Here is a 16,045-nt window from a genome sequence, read left to right as displayed (position 1 = left end):
ACTGTTTTTTGAACGGGGGGCAGATCTTCCATACTCCTAATGTGTGAACTCTCTTCTCACAGCCTGTTCTCTAAATATACTGCCTCTGATGTCACACAAGTCCATCTTGGAAAGAGTATGTTTACAAATTAAATCTGTGTATTTGAATCTTTCACACTCAGATATACAAGCAAACATTCAGCCGTGAACAACTGAGTCATAACCCACTGAGACAACCTGACCATGAGCGTGATTAAGAACAAGAAAATCCATATATAGAACCCTGAACAACTGATCCACAGCCACTGAGAGAACCTGACCACGAGTGTGACTAAGAACAAACAAACCCATATATAGAACCCTGAACAACTGAGCCACAGCCACTGAGAGAACCTGACCACGAGTGTGACTAAGAACAAGAAAACCCATATATAGAACCCTGAACAACTGAACCACAGCCACTGAGACAACCTGACCACGAGTGTGACTAAGAACAAGAAAACCCATATATAGAACCCTGAACAACTGAGCCACAGCCACTGAGACAACCTGACCATGAGTGTGATTAAGAACAAGAAAACCCATATATAGAACCCTGAACAACTGAGCCACAGCCACTGAGACAACCTGACCATGAGTGTGATTAAGAACAAGAAAACCCATACACAGAACCCTTAAATAAGTCAACTGCTTTAGTCAACAGCTTTCCTGCCTGATGCATTTAATTGATAGGAAGGCCAATCAACATTTTTATAGGACCAAAATAATACCAGGGATGGTAAGATGCCCTTTCCCCAGTATTTTGAATTCTCACAGTTGGTATGTTTAACTAGCAGGGAGGACCCCAATGTGGGGTGTGCAGGGTGGCTTCCCATCTGTAAAAAACATCGATTTTCATTTGCACCCTCTGTCATTATGCCTTGGAGCATACTCACTGGACTGTCAGTTTTTTTTGTTGACCTTTTTTTGTAACATTTAGGTTATTGATCTGCTGAGGTTTTGAATAATTTCAAAACACACATACAAATACACACACAAGTGCACACACACACAAGTGCACACACACACACACACACACACACACATACACTCATGCTATGTGCAGCTACGTGTGAAACATACACAGACATTTGTGCAAGTAATACTCTATGCAACAGAAAAATTCTGAATTAAGGTGTAGTCCTTTGCTTAGATTTTTGATATGCTATACTACAGTTAAAAGATCAGATAAAATATTATAAAAGCAATAAATTACAAATCTTACCCGTAGCGTTGAGATTGTAGAAAGATCTCTAAGTCTACCATCTTCATCTTTGAGGTTGTAACCTTCTGGCCTTTTATCTCTCTCACTGATTTTCCATAACTTGACAGTTTTATCTAAACAACAAAATAAAATAATTTCAGACTATTTTATTTTGCTACTGGTTCACATTCTATTTAAGAAGAAAAAAGAAAGAAAAGAAAAGGATATAGTGATTTTATTTTCCCTTTTTCAGATCAGGGAATAATAAAAAAAAAGTCTCAGTTCACCTCTGTGTACTAAGGTCATGAAAATAAATGAATATACTGTATTGGTTTTGTTGAATTCATCGCGGAATAAGACAAAGTGAAGTCAGGCAATGTGATTTCACTTAGGGACCAGAGAAACACAGTTATAAATAGATTTTCTTTTCCCTGCACTGAACTGAAAATAAAACATCCTTCTCCACAGATGAATGGTCTGGTAAGTGGCAGTTAATAAAGTTTCTTTGTGTTCATAACAAAAACATGCAGCTGCTTTTTATATGTGTACTTTGTGGGTGTGAGACATGTTTATACCCAACTGCATATCTCTGATAAGCATGGTTCTGAAAGCCAGTGATGAATGATTTATATAAGTTGTAATAAAAAAAGAGTTATGCGTATTGCAACTGTGAGTAAATTATTTAGTTCTCTTTCAGCCATGTTTGTTTTAATTTATTCACCAAAGAATAAATCAATTTAGAAAAAAAACAGATTAAACACGCCTCTTCATAGATGCTCTAACATCCCTTGTGTTGCATCTGTAATCTGTTCAAATGGCTTTGAGTGTCACAGAGGAAGTGTTGCACTACACAGCTGTCCAGATTTTCACAGAATGTCCAGATTTTAGCCTCATATTTTGGTCTGTTCCTCATAAAATCTGTGATTTTAAGGCAAATCACTGAAGACTTGAAGTCATTAAATACTGGCATACATTTGAGTTTCAGATTTCATATCCTTCAGAAAATACATGATGACACAACTCCTATTAGTCTAAAAACATTCTAAGTTTATAAGAGCAATATTTAAAATATGTCCCTATTTTTGGGCCTTTGTCCTCCCATTATTTGAAACTTTGTCTAGATTTTTTGTATTAAGAGGCTGAGAGGTATGACTCCAGCTCAAACCCTAGTGACTGCAGCTCTGTATTTAGACAAAGCTGGAGAGACTTAGGACCAAATATGATGTTGTAATAGCAGTTACAGTTTTGACCATCAGTGTGACCAGGCAAAAAGAGTTCCTTTATGTTGAAGAATGTGACATACCTGTAGAGTAATGTGCCACTTCTGGTATGGTAAGTGGTGACACATTTTGCTCCTAACATTCCAATGGGACACATTCTGTGGTTCAAAGTCATACTGGCAAACTAAACTTATCTAACAATGAAAGAATGATTTAGCTAAACTGACTTTTCTGATTTTGTACAGTCTATGGCAGAGTGTCTCTGTGAGAACAGTCAGCTGAAGAACATTACAGTGGATATTTAGGAAGGGAGCTGAAGCTACTGGCTTCCTACTGAAATGCTGAGCTTCACAATACTGAGTCACAAATTACCAAAAAAAAAAAAAAACTATGTGACTATGGAACATTGTTTTACAAGAGGGCAAGATCCCCTGCACTCCCATATATGAGTGACAAACATCCCACAATATTTATATATATATATATATATATATATTAACTTTGAGACTGCCTATCTTCAGAGGAAAGGGAATATTCAGAAAAATTGATGCTAACACACCAGTAAGGATGGACCTTACTTATATGTGGTAAGCCTATCTCTAGCCCTGCAAACTTCCTTATAAAAAATTCCTTTCCCTAGCACTACCACTACACAAAATACATGGACACATATCACAAACACTATTACATAATCAAACCCCTAACCTAGCCCTTACTCTAACCCTAATCAGCAAAACCCCATTTATCTGTATACTACCATAGCTCCCAAACAACAGTAAATTCAATGAGCCAACATTTGAACTACTTCAGTTGTCAATGTAAACTGACAGCAGTAAACTCTGTTGAAAAAATGAGTATTTGACAGACTATTCTGCACCTATATCTATCTGTCTATCTATCTATGGCCACAGACTATTTGGTCGTGGCATACACATATATATATACATTGGGGTAAATCCACCAGGTAGATGTTCCACTTTTCAGGGATGACCCATGGGTACTGTGTAGTTTACTGGCTTGCTCAGTATATGTATGTCTGGCACTTGATCAAATGTACAGTATGCCAACACTCAGTAGATCGATGTCATAACATTGAAGTCACAGATATTGACATTTTCTACTCCTCCCCCATACCGTCTGCTAAACATATACTAACTCCAAGACCATATAATCCCCAGGGAAAAGAAATATCTCCCTACCAAGGGACTTTCTATTTCGCACACCTGTTGACCACCTGTCTGCATCAAACAAAAGTGTCAACATTGTGTCATTTATGCATATATATATATCTATATATATATATATATATATATATATATATATATATAGATATAAATATATATAGGGTGTATATCACTTAAGTGACAGTTCAGCAAATGGCATTTCATCGGAAATGCCGTTTATCAAAATCCACTTTTGTGGGGGGCTGTACATGTATTTTACTATTTTGCAGGGGACAATCCCCCCCTCACCCCCCATATGCCCTATAAATTATATTACCAACACTGAGATTGCACTACAGTGAGGAAATGGGTTAATTCCCTGTTTCTCACTGAACCACGGTCTCTGTACACAATGCTGAATTCAGAAAACTGAACTACACTACATAGTGCAGTCGATGTTTTTTGGTTCTGTCCACTGGAAACTACCTTTTGATCACATTTTGGTCTGCTAAAGCATTTTGGAAATCTAATAGTAAACCTATATATATATATATATATATATATATATATACATTATATATATATATATACATTATATATATATATATATATATATATATATATATATATATATATATAAAACAGTATCCCTTAAAAGCAGTGGGATTAGCCATGCCTACAGTATTCACTTTACAGATTCTTTTTTTCCAATTGCAAAAATGTTCATAGTACAGACTAATAAAGTAAATCAATAAACAAGTTCCAGTCCTGAAAATTACTGACGTCAGTATTTTAGACTCCAATGATTATATCACTTACAGTACACATGCTAAAAAAAGTTATCACATGCTAATAAACTTCATCTCCTAATCTAAGGGTCTGATACTCTTCATTTCTGGTTACTTACTTTGTGGCTCTAAGCAAGCCAATTAACTACACATGCCCACGGGTCATCCTGAAAAGTGGAAATTCTGCCTTGTGGGTTTATTCAGGTAAAGTTAATAAAGAAATAAAACAAATCAGTGTTGGGAATTTTATTCACAATCTCCCCTGCCACCTTCCATCATTATACCTGATGTTCATGTATAAATGCTGTTAAGACTATAAACATATTTTTTTATATCAAAAAATATTTTGAAGCATGAAGAAAGGGTAACTGATGTTTACCTGGAGTTATTATCACAGATGTTTGTCAGTATAGGCAGCTATGTTGGTTTATTTGTGTCTTTCGGCTTTTCCCGGTTAGGGGTCGCCACAGCGGAACTCCAGTCCGCTAATGATTGGCAGTAGATTTTTACGTGCTGGCTTGCCGGGCCTAACGCACAACCTTCAACGAAGGTATTGTACTTAAAATAGTATGAATCTTCAGCATTAAATTTGGCTGCTCATCTTTAGCTAAAATATAACGTCATGTTGTTTGTTCAGGGCAAAGGCCTGCTTTAGTTCAGTGGGCAACACATTCTGTTTTCTGTGTATCAGGAATCATGTCCTCTTGCTTTCCCATGAACAATTGTTGCATGAGTGTTAAAAATGATCAGACTCCTGGATCACGAGCATATTTCCCCTACAAACATATGCAATAATCAAAATAAGAGTTATTGCAGAGCTGCAAGCCCCCTTCAGCCATCACAATGCGAGGTCAAGCCCTCTTATCACCTTCAAAGCTCATATATACTAATTCTTTGGCCTCTGTCAGACACACATGCATTGGGAAAAGGAGACACTCCCCATTAAAGCACACAATAATCTCACACAAAACGGGAGCCACACAGTGCCTAACAGATCTAACCTTCAAACTCTCATAGCAGGTGATTTTGACCAGCTGTGTTCAGTTAGTTAGGACCTGGTCAACTGGTCACTGATCATCAGCAGGGAATCCATACTGGACAGAGGTGAATAAATATATTGTAAAGGATGGCACGGGATGAAGTGGAAGAAAATGAGCTAATTGAAGAGTTGCTTGATTTAATAGACATAGACAGATAAATCAAGATCAATGAAAGAAATAAACTGCAGAAGTTTAATAAAACCCAAAAAGTCAGAAGTTTGATAAAACAAATGAACACAGTAATTAGGACTATCCATAGAGATCCATGTGATATAACAGAAGTAAATGGTATATATTAATGTGCAGCTAAATTAATAACAGATAAAATTCTACCACAACAACCTAGGGTAGTAAGGGAAATATGGGGAGAAATCAAATACCATCATGGGAATATCGAATAGAGAAAGCTATAAAGCAGTTAAGACAAGAAGTGACACAATTACAAGATTATAGAAGAGGGAATAGATCAACAAAATACTAAGAAAAATAGATGTGATAAAACTAATGCACTGTATTAGAACAGATCAAGATCTATCATGCATTATTGCAAATAAACTAAAAATTTCGGCACAGGTGGAAAGACTTAGAAGATATGAAAATAAATATAAAGGAAAAGTACAAAATAAGCAATTTATTGATGATCAAAAAATGTTTTATAGAGAACTGGGAAATAAGGTGAAAGGAATTGAAAGACCACCAAAAAAAGAAGAAATAGATACATTTTGGAGAAGTATCTATGAAGATCCTGTGGAACATAACAAAGATACTAAATGGATAGAAGAAGTTAAAGAAAGAATAAGAGGTTCAAAGGTACAGGATATGAAATGAATTGAAGTAAAAGCCAGAGAGATTGAAACAAAGTTAAGAAAAGCCTCTGAATGGAAAATCCCAGGCCCAGATGCAGTACCTAATTGTTGGCTGAAAGTACTAACATCTTTGCACAAAGATTTAGCTATGAGTAAGAACTATTTATATGCACACCCACAACAGACACCAACCTGGTTAACAACGGGAAAAACAATGCTCCTACTTAAGAGTGAAGCCACAAGCTACCCTAATAATTATAGACCAGTAACTTGCCTTCTGACAAGGTATAAACTATGCACTGGAATTGATGCTGATGGAGTTTATAGTCATTTAGAAGAAAACTCAATTATGGTAGCAGAAGAAAAGGGCAATAAAAGAAAGTCATATGGAACAAATGATCATTTGTTGTTAAATAAAGTCATAGTGGTGGACTGAAAAAAGGGGGAGAATCTAAGTATGTCATGGGAATGACTACAGAAAAGCATATGACAGTATCCCATATTCATGGATAAAAGAGTGCTTAAAAATGTACAAGATACACCCTACACTGATCGACTACATTACAGTGACCATGAAACAGTGGCAAACCACTTTGCAATTAAGCCATGATAAAGGACAAATTATTATCCGAGGGATAAAAATTCAAAGGGGACATTCCAGGGTGACTCTCTGTCACTGTTGCTATTCTGCCTTGCCCTTAACCCATTAAGGTGTCTACTTAACAACCTAGGTCATGGCTATAATTTGGCTCCTAGAAAATAAATTGCAAAGACTTCTCATCTTTTCTTTGTCAATGATTTAAAACTGTATAACTCATCTGATGAGGAACTGAAAGCACAACTGCAAGTTGTCAAAACATTTTCAGATGATATATGAATGTACTTTGGTCTTGAAAAATGTGCAAAAGCAGCCTTTAAAGCAGGAAAACTGCAATGTCAGGTAAACATCAGTTTGGGACAAGAATGTGATATAAAAGAACTTGAGCAAGAGAGAGTGTATAAATACTTGGGAATTGATGAAGGATCGACAATAAAATGAACAACTGTGAATAAAACTTAGTAAGGAATATTTCAGAAGACTTAAATTAATCCTGAAAACAGCACTGACATGTAGGAACAAAACTGAAGCTATAAACCAATTCAATCTTCCTGTCCTAACATACAGTTTTGGAGTGATTGATTATCCCCAAAACGTGTTGGATAGAGTAGATAGGAAAACAAGAAGGATGCTTCATGCTCACCAAATCAATTATAAAAATCAATGCATACCAAGATTATATACTCCCCATTCTGAAGGAGGGATGGGCCTCCTTGAAATTTATTATATGTATAGATCTGCAATCGTGGGACTCCACACATATCTACTGACCTCACAAGACCCAAATGTAGTGAAAGTTTTTAAACATGAGGAGAATAAATCTAAGATGACTTCTCTGCTTAATTTAGCAGAACCATATTGGCGTCAAACAGGAATGGAAATCAAACTAGAAGTGAATAAAAATCAGGCAGCAACTGAATGTGCCAAAAAAGAAAGAAAGAATATAAAGTGAAGGACCAGATGAGAAGGCAAAAAATGTGGAAAAAGCATAAATATAGTTGCAAGTATAGAAAACTTCTGGAAGAACCTCATGTTGATCAGGAACTAATGCAGGAATGGTTAAGTAGAAGCAAATTCAAACCAAGAGATGAAAGGTTAATATTGTCAGCCTAAGATAGTGGGCTATGTACACGTTAGTTTACTAAGTCCATTGAACATGTGGGAGAAGCAGACACATGTAGGTTTTGTAAAACCGAATTGGAAACAGTTGCACACCTTGTTGCAGGTTGCGACATACTAATAGCAGAAGAACTGTATACTGAAAGGCATAATAATGTGGCAAGATTGTGCTCTGGGGATTGTGCAAACATTAGGATACTGAAATTGTTGAAAAACACTGAAAACCTAAGCCACAAAGCATTATAGAAAATGATGAAGTTTATACCACATGGGACCATCCATTACCAACAGTTCAAAAGATAGATGCTAGAAAACCGGATATAGTGGTTCAAGAAAAGAAGACAAGAGCAGCACTGATCATTGAAATTACCACATCCAGTGACTACAGTGTCTTGCATACAGAGAGACACAAAGTCATAAAATATCAGGATCTGCAGGCAGAAATGAGAGAAATGTGGAAGAAAGATACTCGACAGTTCCAATAGTAGTAGGAGCAACGGGTGTTATAAAAAAGGCTCTACAATCATATTTAGATATGTTACCAATCCATGTAACTCCATACAAATTGCAGAAGGAGTCATTACTGGACACATTGTGGGTGCTCCAAAGGGCATTTTTGGCTGACATCAAAGATTGAAACAATACTAATTTCATGAACTTTAATCGTACTTTGACTTAGGAATGGGGTCCATTCCCGTCATGGTATTAGAAACCAAAAAGACTTGGAGAAATTAAAAAGACAGAAGTGCTAATCTATGAATTCCAATGCATGTCTTAATCAAAGCTAACCTGGTTGGATCTTTCCGGAAATTGTTATATAGAATATATGCTTTTCATCTAGATTTGCAGTTCCATGAAACAGCTAAGGTATTTGTTTCAGGTCTCAAACAGTTTGTAACTAGAAATTGCAGTCACTGAAAGGTGTCATTATGACATCTACAAACATGTTGTTAATACTATGGAATGGTGCCATTAATCTGTATGCTGATTAGAACAGCCATTGCAGATGACTATATATGAAACTGCCACTGACAAATAAGAACTGTCTGGTAGTTGGTACAAAGGATTAAGGAGGTGTTAATGAGCTGTTTCCAGTGGTCCAGAGTTTGATCCCCTCATTCTCCATTGCCTAACTGTCTGACTCTAAGCAAATCACTTAACCAGATAGCACTTCTGGGCTGAGTCTGAAAAATGTCCATGGAGATCAGTGCAGTGTTCTACTCCTGTTAACAAATACAAATAAAGTAAAAACAAATAAAGGAGCAATGAGTCTGCTAAGGTAATGCAATCACAACAGCACTGGCACTCTATCAAGGAATAGGGGACCTGCTGATCTCTTTTCATTTACCTGTAGATTGTATCACATCTTATAAGAAAATGTATCTTTTATTTGTTGACTAGGTTAGTCCTGCTAAGTTAATAGCATCTTTTCAGTGGAGACCAAAAGTGGCATTTACACTGTTAGAGGAAATTTAGCCAGGGTATCAGGGACCTTCTTCTACTCTTTTCAACAGGTATTGCATATCGCCTACTCAGAGGCGATCTCTGCCTAACATACAAAGCTATGTCAAACCCAGAGCTGTTGGACATGCTCCACCTAAAGAAATCCCAGTCCCTCCAAGATACACACTCTAGGGACCTAAACCCTGTCACCACAATAAACAGAACATGCTGGAGGGATAGATTCCTGTCCCAGAGACTTCCCATACTCTGGAACAAACTACCTATCTATATCAAACAAAGCTCCTCATTAGCACTCTTCAAGAAAAATCTTGATGATTGGATGGGAAATAGGAAATTCATCCCGGGGATCACCTCTGTGGCTCTACTCGATAGGGGCACAGGAAAATAATTTTCTTGGGTGGCAAAAGCCAGGGTAACGTTTTGGCTAGGCTTGTACAGGCCCTAGGGCCGATAGCCTAGTGCCTGCCTATGAACCTATTGTGGGATCTTTTCCATCCACCTGAGCTACTACCAGCTTAAGCAGACAAGGCCTCAGTTTAACTTCTCATCCAAGGGATGACACACTCAGGAGTGCTGTACCCCCACTTATGGTGCACTGCAGTGGCAGTAATTGATCAACCTGGTGTGGGAATATAATCCACCGTCTTCTAAAGCATAGGTCAGCATGCTATCTGTTAGGCCACTGCTGCTGCTAATGTAAAATGCACTATCTATACTTGCCATCAAACTGCTACTTGACATAACTTACTCCCCTTTCATTTCCTTATCTTGAATCTATGCAGTCAGCTTCTTTAACTTTTTATTTTAATGCAAATTGTTGATTTATTTTACAATGTCAGTTTTCAAAACTGGTTACAGTGCTTGAAATGTAAACAGCTGAATGAACTATACAGTGACTTGATCATGTTATGATAGCTGTCTGTTACATTCTGCTGTATGTTACACTTTACTTGCATTGCTTTAATGACATGCTGACAGTGTACATAAATCTTGTTTAGGAATGCCTCTGTTTATATGCCTTTGATAGGAAACTTGAACATTGTTGACTTTGGTATTGACACTTATTATGCCAAGCATTTTAACTTTATGTGATTCATACAAATGCATGTTAAATGCATGTTCTGTAGTCCAAACCACAGCTTAGTTTATCTTGTCAGTCTGAATTATATTCAAAATGTTTTTTTGCGCTAATGGAACATATAGAATTTTATTAAAAGCATCAAAGTGCTCCAGACACATATACATTTGTTGGTTTACCCTAGACAGTTGTTACTTTGATGACATTCTCTGATATTTAATTTATTGGACACAGTAAAACTAAACAAAATACAGGATAGAATTGCAGAGCATTACTTTTATGATGCAAACCTTCTTCTAACTTTTCATCTATTACGGGTCTGATGATGATAAATGTTTGGTTAGGTTTCTTTCTTTCTTGCTTCCATTTTGCAAAAATAAATAAATAAAAAATAAATGGTGTAATATATACTTTCCAATTGCCTCTGGGTAGTATTCACATGTGCTATGGAGTAAGCTTTTGTGCTATGGAATGACATTCTGAAGCCCTTTGTAAATCACAATATGTAGTACACAGTGGGTACACCCTTGCCCCACTGTACATCAGCAGTACTCCTGCACCTAACCTCTATGCAAATTAACCGCCGTTGTACACAATTCACAGACAGATATGTCATGTTCTGGTTGGTCCTGGCATGGGTAACCTGAAGGGCAGCAATGGAAGACTGCACAATAGAGCTCTGTCTGCACACTGATGCCCTTTGCCCTCCTGCATGTTGTGTAGCACACATTGCAGAGAAACCAACCAGTGCAGAAAAGAAGAATCACCTCCATTTCATAACTGAAACGTTGAATCACCTCCATTTCATAACTGAAAAGTTCCTGCTGTCAGCAAAGTATCAAGTGGTGCAGGGAATCCAGCCACCTCATACAAACTAGACCTGCTGCCATGAACTGATGCTAGGGAGCGCCAACCAAATGATGGCACACATAGCACCAGGCCCCATCATTACCACAGTATGGTAAAGAATCCCCAGTCTATCCCAATGACAACTGACTGCAATGTTTTATGAATCACAGCAAGTCAGGATGACTGCCCACAGTGAGATTGTAATTGTTTTTTGAAAGAGATTAGCTCTTGAAGTGATTTCAGTGTTAATGGGATGTAGTTCCAGGCTTTAGCCATATTTGTTTTTATGATTTTGTTGGCCAGGTTAGTTCCACTGAGCTAGTAGCCTATTTTCAGGAGAGATCTGAGGTGATATTTACACTACTAGGGAAAATTTGGCAAGGACATCAGGGAAATTCTCTACTCGTTTCAATAGCTGCAGTGGGATCTTTTATATCCATCTGAGCTAACAAGGAAGACGCACTCAGGAGTACAGCCCCCTCCTTATGCTGATTTGAGGTGTCTACAGTCCATCTACCTGGTGCAGGAATAGAACCTATAGCCTTCTGTACCAATGCCAAGTGTGCTTCCTGTTGCACCAGTGATACAACATGTAAGTTGAATACTGGAAGTTTCCTGCACTATTGTGTGCTTTTGTGACAGTGACAAGTGATGTTTGTCTAGAACATAAAGCCCTGTCTGGGGAGTATGCTTGAATGATGTGGTGTAGGAATGGGTAGTTTACGGGCTTATGGAGAAGTCTGTATATTGTTGAGAGCTGGGTGTGTGTTAAGTAGTGCGGGAGCCAGATTAGGATGCGCTTTGAAGTGCATGTTGATGACAAATTTTGCTATTTTATTGTAACATTGTTCCAATCTGTTATAGAGATATGACTTAGATTAGTAATAATGGGTGTGGCATATAGGAGAGATGGCAATAAGAAAGTAGTAGCTGTAAGTTTTCTGGCTGCCTCAGAGAGGAAAGTTTTACGTCTGTACATAGATCTGTGTTTTTTTATGTTTTTTTTTACAGCTTGAGATCTGTGGAGATCTACTTTTTCACTGATAATTGAGATAATTTCATGACTTGAGATATGAACCCTATAAAAGTATCTGTGTGGATTGGGACTGCATTATTAGACTGGCAAACTGAGACAGTGTCCCCATTTTCAAGAAGGGAGACAAAAGAGTATATTCCAGATACAGATTAATCCAGCTACTTAACCTCAGTGGGGAAGCACATCGCAGGTGCTACAGTGGTAACTTTATTCGTTTGTCACGTCTATACTTTAGGGGGAGCACTGATTATCATTTCTCAGCTGCGGGATACCTGATAAACCCTCCGCACTACCACATATGTTGGAGAAGTCATGGGAGTTCACAATGCAGTCTATGTGTGCATTTCTGGATTTGGAGAAGGCATATGAACTGCCTTGCAGGAAATACACCAATAAAAGGAGTCCCAGGCTACTGCTGTATGCCATGCTGTCCCTGTATTTGATGAGTAAGTGTTTTGAGTCCACACTCTTGCCATTAAGTCAAGTATATTGAAGGTGGGCATAGGATGCTATCACTGTCTCCTCCCTTGCTTGTGGGTTTCATAGACAGGATGTCAAACAACAACAGTAACAAGTATCCAGTTTGTAGATATGAAGATTGCATATTTATACACACCTGAGGATAGGTAGGATATGACAAATGTCTAATGGGTTGGTACTGCACCGGTACATCTACAGATACTGTATCAGACTGTGGTGGGGAAGTGAGAGCTGAGTCCTAGAATGAAGCTTTCAATTTAACAGTCAATGTCTCCATTCTTACCTATGTTCATGAACTCTGGGCAGTGACTGAAGGATGCGATTATGGATACAGGCAGCAGAAATGTATTTGCAGGAGAACTGGGCAAACACTCCATGATAGAAGTAGATCAGCAGTCTAGGAGGGCCGCAGGATGCAGTCAGTGATCTTTTATACTGAAAGAAATTAGTTGAAGTGTTTTGGACCCTTTTGAGGATGCTCCTATGAGGGGTGTACCAGGTACAGTCCACTGAATGGAAGCACCAAGACAGAACAGGAGCATATTGCAGAGATTAAATATCTCAATTTTCCTAGGGATACTACAAATGGAGCTGGGGACTATTGCTGAGTATGGAAAAATCTGGGCCTGCTCCATACCACTGCTTCTCTCAGCAGTACAAGCAAGTTAGAAAATGACAAAGAAGATAAATTTATTTAGATCTCCTGTTCCACCTGTCAGTGCCTCAAACGCTTTTCAGTTTTTTTCCCAGAGTTAATTAACTAGCACTTTACAATTTCATTCTGTTTTAAAATTCCTTAGCATTTTATAAGTATGCACCGTACAGTAGTGTTTTTTTTTATTGAAATCTGTGGCTGTATTAAAAAAATTCCTATTTTATGTACATTTATTACTCATAATTGCCACTCAAATCCTGTTATTAGCCTATATTTTCAGCTTATTTATTTACCACTATTACAGTACATTATCTCATGATGTAGCATGTTATATGCTGTTTTGTTTGTTTTTGACAATGTTCCTCATCATTTTTGTATGTAGTAAATAAAATGTCAGTCAGTATTTCCTTAATGCTACTATATATATATATATATATATATATATATATATATATATATATATATATCTTCTATGTTGTTTAAAATGCTTCAGATGAATCACTGTTTATGCTGAACAGCATGTCTGTCAGTTGTTTTGGCTAGCACCTCTTCTTTCACTCTGTATACATAATATTTAGTCTCCGCTATTCACTAAAAACATAACATATACCTACTATATGATTTGTTGGTGAGTTGTTTCATTCCAGTATAAATATATATAACATTTTCCTGTTTTTATTGTGAATATTTCATTTGGATCTTTGACACACTGCTTGTTTAAAGACATCTTGTGGCAGTTATTAAAAATGCTAGACCACATTATGTGAACTGCATAACTTTATCTTACCATCTGACTGTCTGTCAGAAATGAAGATAGAGGATGATGGCATTTAATTATTTATTTGACATCACACAGCCTTGTGACTTGATTATGCTTGCAGTGGTACAAATTAGATCAATTAATAACAGTCTTTTTTTTCTTAACACTGATGTATTTTTTTGGAAATTGTGTTTTCTGTTATACTGCTTGAAGAGCTATCATCCCCTTAAGAAATAGGAAGGGGTTAAGAGGGACTGACAGTTTCCTTACAAATCATAATAACAAAATTACGGATGCTAGATAACATAGAATGCTGATATGGTTACATTTGGACACATTCTTATGTATAAAACATATGCAAAATGTGTAATATGTATATCCAAGCATTCTTAACAATCACCCATCTCCCTACCTTCATATTTTGTTCTATCTATTGGAAAACACAAGATCTGAATATGTTTATGCCAGTGTGGCTGAGCTGTGGGGCACACCTGCCTCTGAAACTAGCGATTGTTGGCTTTAGTCCCAAGTGGTTACATAAGTCATTTGCAAACACTGATATTCAAGCCTACTATTGGGGATGTTGCACTGATTTAGTGTGTCACCCTTGGAGTATGAGGTTAAGCTGATGTTCCAGCATTTTGCCTGGCAGTTACCATGTCCTGTCTCACTGCAGTAGCTTGTCCTTATAAGGAATAGCACACATTTTTGCATTAGTATTGTCTTTTAATGCTTTGTTTCCTGAAGAACTCACCTTTGCATCTCCCCACCTATTACAATCCCTTCTGCAGATGCTTGGTGTACAATCAGGATGATATCCAAATGTGGCACAGGCTTTCCACAGGCTGCATGTTATAGTCTGGCCCTTGTAATCTACCTTTTTTTGCACAGACCATTTTGTTGAAAGTTGGCAACAAAATCTAAAAACTGAGGGTTTGAATTGTCCTAGCCCCTCTCTCTGTACCCCCTTACTTAGTACAACATCCTCTGAGGTCCGTCAATCTCAGGGCAAGTGCAGGATTTTTGACTGTTGATTAGAATGAACTTGAAGAACTGTACCATTACCACATTGGCCTTGTTCCACGTCCAGAGGATTGCTCCATATCAATCAAATAGCCTCACTGAAGGATACTGTCGAAGCATGCCCAAACAGGCTAGTTTGCTTCACCTGAACTTATGTAGTTTGCTATCTGCCTTCTCTCATCAGCCTGTGCTTTCTAAGTTGTAGTCCACCCTCAACCACTTAGTTAGGATATCCTCTATGTCATCTTCAGACACTTTTGTATTACCTACAACTTAAATCCCTTCAATCATGTTTTATGAATATAAACTGAGTACTCCGTTACCTTAGAGAAATTATTTAAATGGCTGTGGGTAAATTTTATTTATCCTTTATTTATTTATTTATCCTTTATCCTTACAGTTTCCAATTGACAGTTTTACAAATGAGTCACTGAAGCAGTTTAAGACATTTGCTACTGTTTATTTTGTTTTAGTTTTAATTTTCTTCACTGGCTAACCTGACATGTGAACTGATCTTTCTTGGAGCCCTTCCAGCCATGACCCAGGATAAGTGAAATATTTATGTGAACAGGTTATAGTAGGCAATCCATTAGCATGTTTTTTTAAAGATGTTGCAAAACAATGGAATACTGAAGAAAACCCATATACTCACAGGAGAATATACATATATACATATATATATATATATATATAAAACTATATATATAAAACTATATATATATATATATATATATATATATATAT

The 16,045-nt window shown here is 37.2% G+C and overlaps 1 protein-coding gene across 1 annotated transcript in view; it reads right to left on the bottom strand.

Moving 5' to 3' along the window:
• The window catches only part of LOC122799825 (serine/threonine-protein phosphatase 2A 55 kDa regulatory subunit B beta isoform), a 699,704-nt gene that overhangs the window by 152,191 nt on the left and 531,468 nt on the right, over positions 1-16,045 (bottom strand). The window contains exon 4 of the mRNA XM_044069144.1: positions 1,244-1,356. Within this exon, the coding sequence (XP_043925079.1) occupies positions 1,244-1,356 (113 nt within the window). The remainder of the gene's footprint in view (positions 1-1,243; positions 1,357-16,045) is intronic.

Source organism: Protopterus annectens, chromosome 4.part0 (genome assembly GCF_019279795.1).
Source record: "Protopterus annectens isolate FY-2018-M chromosome 4.part0, PAN1.0, whole genome shotgun sequence".
In the NCBI taxonomy this organism is placed as follows: domain Eukaryota; kingdom Metazoa; phylum Chordata; order Ceratodontiformes; family Protopteridae; genus Protopterus; species Protopterus annectens.
The sequence above is the reverse complement of the archived record's forward strand: the minus strand, read 5'-3'. Positions and strand labels throughout refer to the sequence as shown.